Raw genomic sequence first — 8,083 nt, 5'->3', positions numbered from 1 at the left:
CCGCTTAGCCTCGGGCTCCAGCCTCCGGCAGCCATTGCCCCAGCCTCTGCGCCCGGCAAGCGGTCTCCAGCAGGGGGCGCTCACGAACTAGGCCTGGAAAAGATCTTGCGTCCACACAGATGCAGGAAAANTGGAGTGAAGTTCTGGGTTCTCAATTCTGGTCCGAAGGAGAGGTGCTGGTCTCAGCCAGCTGCGGCGCCTGCAGCGACCGCAGGAGTAGGAGAGAGGGAGGGATGCGGAGCGTGCGTGCGCGGGTCGGTTCATATTTAATTTACAAAGGATCCTCGGAACGNACGCCCAGGAAAGTCTCCGGGACCCGAGACCCGGAACCGTACTGTCCATCCTCGCTACTGGTACCTCGCCTCCCAGACACCTCTTCCAGGGCCGAGGCTCGAGGAACCGCCCCGCTCGGCGTTCTCAATACGCCCCCACCTTGCTCCGCGGACAAAGAGGTTGTACCAGACCCGCCGGCCGCGCCACTCCCTGGCCCAGCCGCAGGGATTCATTCCCAGACTAGGGCGCCGCTCGCGCTGTCCCACCGCAGAGTCAAGGCGCTCTCACCCTTCCACCCTCCTTGAAGACACATCCCTCTCAGGGGGCCCCTGTGTCCTCCCCCTAGGTCGTCTGTGGGGACCACAAGCCCAGGCAGGTGGAGTGAAGTTCTGGGTTCTCAATTCTGGTCCGAAGGAGAGGTGCTGGTCTCAGCCAGCTGCGGCGCCTGCAGCGACCGCAGGAGTAGGAGAGAGGGAGGGATGCGGAGCGTGCGTGCGCGCGCGGGTCGGTTCATATTTAATTTACAAAGGATCCTCGGAACGCCCGGTCGGTAGTCTCTTGAGCTGCTGCTCTCCTCCTCCGTCTCTCTTTCCCCACTTCCCCAGCTCATTAAAATGCTCAACACTCAAATCGGGAGATTGATCTCCTCAGAGGCCCCAAACCCGGGCCATCGACCCACGGCCAGAGAACCCCCGGCCTGGGGCGAAGGCTTGGGGGCCGCGCGTGCCCCAGAGCTCAATGTTTACGGAAAGGACCGCGGAAGGCGGGGGCGGGGGGCTTTCCGGGGGTCTCCCGGAGCCTGTACTCCCTTCCCGATTTTGGCCAGCAACCCTGTCTCCAGGACTGCAATGGGCAGTGCAGGAGATAGACATCGAGTTTTAGCCAAATGCCTCGACATTCCTGCGCCTCCACCTCCTCGCCGCTAAAAGAAATGTCGGGGTTTCGCCAGAGACAGGGAGCGAGAGTCGGGAACAGCGAGTATTCGAATCTGCCGAGGCCGGCTGTTGTGTGAGGGTGTGAGACATGCTGGCGGTGGCGGGCCGCGGAGGCTTCGGGGGCTAAGTGTGTGGGGTTGACAGTGCCTTTCTGGTGAGGCTGTGAAGACGTTGGCGAGGGAGGGACAGGGAGAGAGATGCTCCGGCCTTAAGTTCCCAGCCCACACTGCTCTGGAGGAGCAGACGTTTTGTAACCATCCCTTTCGGTGCTGTTGCCTGCCACAGCCCCGGTGCCCCATTCTCCTGTAGCTGGCAAGACCCGAGGGTGAGGCGCTTGGGTGCATCCAGGACGGCCCTCTGGGGAGGCTAGGCTGATACTGCGCGCCCACCGCCCCCGGCTGTGCGCACAGGCCAGCGTGTTGGGTCGGGGGCTTCAAGGGCTTGGTTTAGCTACNCTCTGGGGAGGCTAGGCTGATACTGCGCGCCCACCGCCCCCGGCTGTGCGCACAGGCCAGCGTGTTGGGTCGAGGGCTTCAAGGGCTTGGTTTAGCTACAAAAAAACGAGACTGCAAAGAGTAAGGCTTCAGAGGCTGGGCAGGGGCGGCGGCGGGCTGGGGTGCAGGCGTCGCTTCCCCGCGGCCCCGCGGGGTCGTGCGCCGCCGTCTTCGGGTTGGACTGGCGGGGGGTGGGGTAGACCAGAGCTTGCATCTACCCAGATCCGAGCAAAAATAGCAGGGAGGGTGAGGCGCTCTGCTAACACTATCAATTATGCATCGTGTTGAACGTGGCTTCGGGGAGGAGGCTGCTAGTGGGGAGGGGGGTGCGGCGAGGAAGGGTCCGTGCGAGGCCGGCCGCGCGCTGCTCAGCAGGTCCTACTTCAGGTCTGTCTGTGCCACAGCCCGCATTTGCAAAGAGTTTAAAGGCAAAGACACGCCCCCCTTCAGTTGTGCGCCTTGCCTTCCCCCAAATTCCTCAAAGATGGTTTGTCTCACGTGTTGCTGGGCGTAAAAGCGACTCGCATTCAATTAGCGAAGCTCCCCGGCCCTGGCGGGACCCGCGCGTGAGGGTGAGTGAGGGTGAATGTGTGTGCGTGCGGGAGGGGGAGAATAGAGAGTGTCCCGGGTGAAGGTGTGCCTTTGGAAATGTGTGTGGAACGTAGGGAGGCCTCAACACATTGACTCGGTTATTATTACATGATGATGGATAATTCTAACATGTGAAGGTCGACCGTGTGGAGGGTGTGAAGGTCTGTGTGTTCTGTACCAATGTGTTTGAACGTGGCGGGTCGGGGAGGAGGGCGGCTGTGTGATTAGTGATAGTGACAACATCTGCAGATGTGTAAATGTGGGGGGAGGTGGGGTACAGGTGTGCGTTGAACTGGGGAGAGCCCAGACGAGGGCGGTGGGTGTGGGGGTCGCCCCTTGAGACCAACGTGTCTCAGCCTCGGGGAGAGCCTCTACGGCTTTAACAAATGTGGATGATGCGAGAGGTGGGAGAGGCTGTGCGCGTCCCTGCCGAGCCGGGAGCGCGCGGAGACTGTCTTCAGTCTACAGCCAGCCAGACGTGGGGGGAACAGAAGCGTAAGGAAAAACTGAAGCGGGACCTTAGAGCCAGGGAGGTCCCCATACTTATCTGTCCCTTTCTCTGCCGCTCCCCTGTCCTTTCCACAGCCAGCAACAGATGTGGAAAGCGCCTTTGGGCAGTGTCCTGGCTCCGAGACCTCAAGTCTGGAGAAGGGGTTGCAGCCCGAGGGCAGTGCGCGGAGAGTCAGCGAGCAGCAGCGGGTAAGCCGCGGGGAGTGCCCCACAACCTCGACCCAGGTGTGGNGTGGGGGGGTGGAGGTGGGGGGGGGTTAAGGCATCGTGGAGCTGCAGTAAAGGGGCAGAATCCTGCACCATGACCTGTCCTTTGGGGACCCCCTGGGAGCCGTCTGGGTTCTTCGGGGATGGGAGGGGGGATCTTTAGTGACATCTCCCTCAATGCTCCTGGTCCATGCATAGGGGAGGACCTCCTTCCTCAGACGGAAGTTGACACAGCAACCCTGGTTCTCCCCTCGAGGGAGTTGCTGCCCAGGGCAGGCTGCTTCGGTGTCTGACGAAGGGGGGCCTGCGAGTCTACTGCCCCCGGGTCCCGCCTCCCACCTCCCGCCGCATGTTGTGGGCATTGCTGATCGGCTGGGATTTGGGTCTCGGTGGAGAGCTTCTGTGCATGCGCAAGCGCGCGCCTGTGTGCCTGTGTGCGGGTCGGTTCGCTTGAGGACTTGTGTCCTTGTGTCNGGGTGGGGGGGGGTTAAGGCATCGTGGAGCTGCAGTAAAGGGGCAGAATTCCTGCACCATGACCTGTCCTTTGGGGACCCCCTGGGAGCCGTCTGGGTTCTTCGGGGATGGGAGGGGGGATCTTTAGTGACATCTCCCTCAATGCTCCTGGTCCATGCATAGGGGAGGACCTCCTTCCTCAGACGGAAGTTGACACAGCAACCCTGGTTCTCCCCTCGAGGGAGTTGCTGCCCAGGGCAGGCTGCTTCGGTGTCTGACGAAGGGGGGCCTGCGAGTCTACTGCCCCCGGGTCCCGCCTCCCACCTCCCGCCGCAAGTTGTGGGCATTGCTGATCGGCTGGGATTTGGGTCTCGGTGGAGGGCTTCTGTGCATGCGCAAGCGCGCGCCTGTGTGCCTGTGTGCGGGTCGGTTCGCTTGAGGACTTGTGTCCTTGTGTCTGGCAGCTCGCACAATGAACAACAGGAAAGCACCGCGAGGGAGAGCGCTGTACGGATGCTAGGTTCAGCGGACAGAACAATGAGGTCTCCAGTGTATCCATGTCTGGGTGTCTTTGTGTTTGTGTGCTAGGAAATGTGCTCGGAACCTCCAAACCCCTGCAGAAGTTGGCAGTTTGATGGCGGTGCCCAGCGTGTGTTTGTATTGTTGTGTGATTGTATGGGCGCGCGTGCCAGTGCTGTGCGTGGGACAAACAGTTCGAGGAAGGACACAGGTCATGGACAAAAACAGTTTTTCTTCACGGAGTTAAACGAAGGCTTAGAAACACAAATAGGGGTCAGGGCAGAACCCAGAGCAGACAGGTGAGCGCCGAGCCTCTGGAGGCGCCAGTGCCAGATTGAACGGACAGGTGGGGGGAAGAATCTAGGTACAAGTCCGCTAGAAAAGGAAGTCAGGGCCCCGAGAGACAGCATGCATTGAATCCTGAGACTTTTATTGAGCCCCACTCGTGTTCAAGAGAGACTCCTGGGCACAGAGGAGAAGGTTACTGGAGCCCTAGGACCTGCCCTAGACGGGTTTGCGGAGGCAGAGCTTAATAGGCGGAGGGAAGCTGGGGCTCCTAAGTCACCTTCTCTCGTCTTCCCCTGGCTTTCATCCGCAGGTTCCGCGATGGTGCCCTTGCGGGCTCTGTGGCTAGCATGGGCTCTGCTAGGAGTGGCCAGAGCGTGCCCGGAGCCGTGCGCCTGCGTGGACAAGTACGCGCATCAGTTCGCCGACTGCGCGTACAAGGAGTTGCGCGAGGTGCCGGAAGGACTGCCGGCCAACGTGACCACGCTTAGTCTGTCGGCCAACAAGATCACGGTGCTGCGGCGTGGGGCCTTCGCCGACGTCACGCAGGTCACGTCGCTGTGGCTGGCGCACAATGAGGTGCGCACGGTGGAGCCGGGCGCCCTGGCGGTGCTGAGCCAGCTCAAGAACCTCGACCTAAGCCACAACCTCATATCCAGCTTTCCGTGGAGCGACCTTCGTAACCTGAGCGCGCTGCAGCTGCTCAAAATGAACCACAATCGTTTGGGCTCACTGCCCCGGGACGCACTCGGCGCGCTGCCCGACCTGCGCTCCCTGCGCATCAACAACAACCGCCTGCGTACCCTGGCTCCCGGCACCTTCGACGCGTTAAGCGCGCTGTCGCACCTGCAACTCTATCATAACCCTTTCCACTGCAGTTGCAGCCTCCTGTGGCTGCAGGCCTGGGCCGCAAGCACCAGGGTCTCCTTACCGGAGCCCGACTCCATCGCGTGCGCCTCGCCTCCCGCGCTGCAGGGGGTGCCGGTGCACCGCCTGCCCGCCCTGTCCTGCGTTCCGCCCAGCGTGCGTCTGAGTGCTGAGCCGCCGCCTGAGGCGCCGGGCAGCCCCTTGCCCGCCGGCCTGGCGCTCATGCTACACTGCGTCGCCGAAGGACACCCCACACCCCGCCTGCAATGGCAACTTCAGATCCCGGGTGGCACCATAGTCTTAGAGCCTCCCGTCCTGAGCGGGGAGGACACCGGGGATGGGGCGGAAGACCGGGAGGAAGGAGATGGGGACGGGCCGACACAGACGGAGGCCCCAACCCCGACTCCAGCACCCGCTTGGCCCGCGCCCCCAGCCAACCCGCGCTTCCTGGCCCTCACAAACGGTTCCCTGTTGGTGCCCCTCCTGAGTGCCAAGGAAGCAGGCGTCTACACCTGCCGTGCCCACAATGAGCTGGGCGCCAACTCCACGTCACTACGCGTGACAGTGGCGGCGGCTGGGCCCCCAAAGCACGCTCCTGGCTCTGGGGAAGACTCCGAAGGGCAGGCCCCTACTTCTGAGCGCAAGTCCACGGCCAAAGGCCGAGGCAACAGCGTTCTACCCTCCAAGCCCGAGGGCAAAATCAAAGGTCAAGGCGTGGCCCGAGTTAGCGTCCTCGGGGAGACGGAGGCGGGGCCCGAGGAGGAGGACGCGGCTGAGGGAGAGGAAGCAGAAGACCAGGTCTCTGCGGATCCGGTGGAGGAGCAACGCTGTGGCCACGGGGACCCCTCGCGGTACGTGTCCAACCACGCATTCAACCAGAGCGCAGAGCTCAAGCAGCACGTCTTTGAGCTGGGCGTCATCGCGCTGGACGTGGCGGAGCGGGAGGCTCGGGTGCAGCTGACGCCGCTGGCGGCGCGCTGGGGATCTGGGCCCGGCGGGGCGGGGGGAGCCGGGCGGCCCGGGCGGCGGCCGCTGCGCCTGCTCTATCTGTGCCCAGCGGGGGGTGGCGCAGCAGTGCAGTGGTCGCGCGTGGAGGAGGGCGTCAACGCCTATTGGTTCCGCGGCCTGCGGCCCGGCACTAACTACTCAGTGTGCCTGGCGCTGGCAGGCGAGGCCTGCCACGTACAAGTGGTGTTTGCCACCAAGAAGGAATTGCCCTCGCTGCTGGTCATCGTGGCGGTGAGCGTGTTCCTCCTGGTGCTGGCCACCGTGCCCCTGCTGGGCGCCGCCTGCTGCCATCTTTTGGCCAAACACCCGGGTAAGCCCTATCGTCTTATACTGCGGCCACAGGCCTCTGACCCCATGGAGAAACGCATCGCCGCCGACTTCGACCCGCGTGCCTCCTACCTCGAGTCCGAGAAAAGCTACCCCGCAGGCGGCGGGGCAGACGTCGTGGAGCCAGAGGAGGCACCCGGGGAGGGCCTCGACGAAGACGCGGAGCAGGGGGACCCAGGTGGGGACCTGCAGCGGGAGGAGAGTCTGGCGGCCTGCTCGCTGGTGGAGTCCCAGTCCAAGGCCAACCAAGAGGAGTTCGAAGCGGGCTCTGAGTACAGTGATCGGCTGCCCCTGGGCGCCGAGGCGGTCAACATCGCCCAGGAAATTAATGGCAATTACAGGCAGACGGCAGGCTGAACCCCCAGCCCGACTGGCCCGCCCATTCCCATCCCCCACCGTGGGTGCCTGGGAGCAGAAGCCTAGGGCTGGCAGGACGAACGCCCACCACCCCACCCTCAACCTTCACTAACTCCGCCCTTTTACCGGCCCCAACCTTCACTACTGGGGACTTCTAGAGGGGTGTGGGACGAGACTGCACCAGTCCCCGGCCACCACTATCGTCATTGTCTTTGTGGGCTCAATTCCCTTCCACGGCAAGCACAGTTACTGGCTCTTCTCTCTCCCCATAATACACCACCCGCTGACCATGAAGCGAAATCCACGCCTCTCCATTCCCACCGTAATTGTTATCTGCGAAATCTGCTCTGCAGCCTGCCCCACCGTGGGTTTTGGAACCAGAGGAAACGGAGAAGACGTTGGAAATATCTGGTGGTAACGCTGTGGCCCGGGGTCAGCCCGGGACCCGCAGCTGATGTCCCCTCCGTGGAGCGCTGTAGGGTCCCGCCTACTCCATCCTTTCTGGGGTGCACGTCCCAGAAGCCAGGACTCGGTGGCAACTTCCTAGTTTTAGTTTAAAAGCCCCCTTCCGACTGGGAAACAAACCCTTCAGTCCCCCCCACCCCCAATCCGCTTATGATCCGCTGGAGCCGAGGCCGGTGCCTGGGGCGCCTTTCAGCTCCGCGCTCCGATTTTCATATTTTCGTTTTTGTTTTTGTTTTTGTTTTTCCCCAAAGACAGCGACACTCCGGTCTGGTGCTAACACCCCCTTCCCAGCCTCTGGGAAAATTGGATGTGAGTGAGGGGGTGGGGCGGGGAATCCGCCTTCTCTCTCCCTCTCTCCTAACTTAAAGCGCCGCGGAACCGCGCTCCCTTTTCAGGCGGAGAGCGTGGGGTTGGTTCTGGCTGAATTTCGTTGTGGGGGAGTTGGGGTTTCGAGTTCGAAGCACTCCACAGCTCCGCTTCCGCTGCGGCACATGACCCAGACCTCCGTTCAAGGGGCGCGGGGGGCAAAGGAAGCCAACTGCTGTCTCTCCGGACCGGGTCTGGTTCGCACAGAAGCCTGCGCGTGACGGTGCGGCGGGATCCGGAGAGAGAAAAGTCCCTCTGTCTTCGCGTCTCCTCGCCCCGCCCCGCCCCGCCCCGCCTCCTTCCAAGAGAACAGTATTTGCCCGGCGTGTAGTCCTAGACTAGCGTGCTCTGTAGGAGAAGTCTGTGTCCTGTAAAGTGTGACCGTGTAGTGTAGGGGGGGCGGGCAGGCAGGCAGGTGGGCGGGGA

General features: G+C 62.6%; 1 protein-coding gene across 7 annotated transcripts in view; it reads left to right on the top strand.

The window, feature by feature from the left end:
• LOC100474813 (immunoglobulin superfamily containing leucine-rich repeat protein 2) overlaps nucleotides 1–8,077 on the top strand; it is a 12,109-nt gene extending 4,032 nt beyond the window's left edge. For 5 of the 7 annotated variants that reach the window (XM_034668065.1, XM_034668067.1, XM_034668069.1 and 2 more), the window contains 2 exons: nucleotides 2,879–2,992; nucleotides 4,581–8,077. In XM_034668065.1, the coding sequence (XP_034523956.1) occupies nucleotides 4,589–6,826 (2,238 nt within the window). In that variant the 5' untranslated portion in view covers nucleotides 2,879–2,992; nucleotides 4,581–4,588 and the 3' untranslated portion in view covers nucleotides 6,827–8,077. Of the gene's footprint in view, nucleotides 1–1,830; nucleotides 2,275–2,302; nucleotides 2,455–2,878; nucleotides 2,993–4,580 lie in introns of those variants that run through there. The other 2 variants (XM_034668063.1, XM_034668066.1) reach the window with 2 other exon arrangements.
• Nucleotides 8,078–8,083: the final 6 nt, after the last annotated feature.

This window comes from Ailuropoda melanoleuca, chromosome 9 (assembly GCF_002007445.2).
Source record: "Ailuropoda melanoleuca isolate Jingjing chromosome 9, ASM200744v2, whole genome shotgun sequence".
NCBI classification, from domain to species: domain Eukaryota; kingdom Metazoa; phylum Chordata; class Mammalia; order Carnivora; family Ursidae; genus Ailuropoda; species Ailuropoda melanoleuca.
Note: the sequence above shows the minus strand (reverse complement) of the source record. Positions and strands in the feature narration are given on the sequence as shown.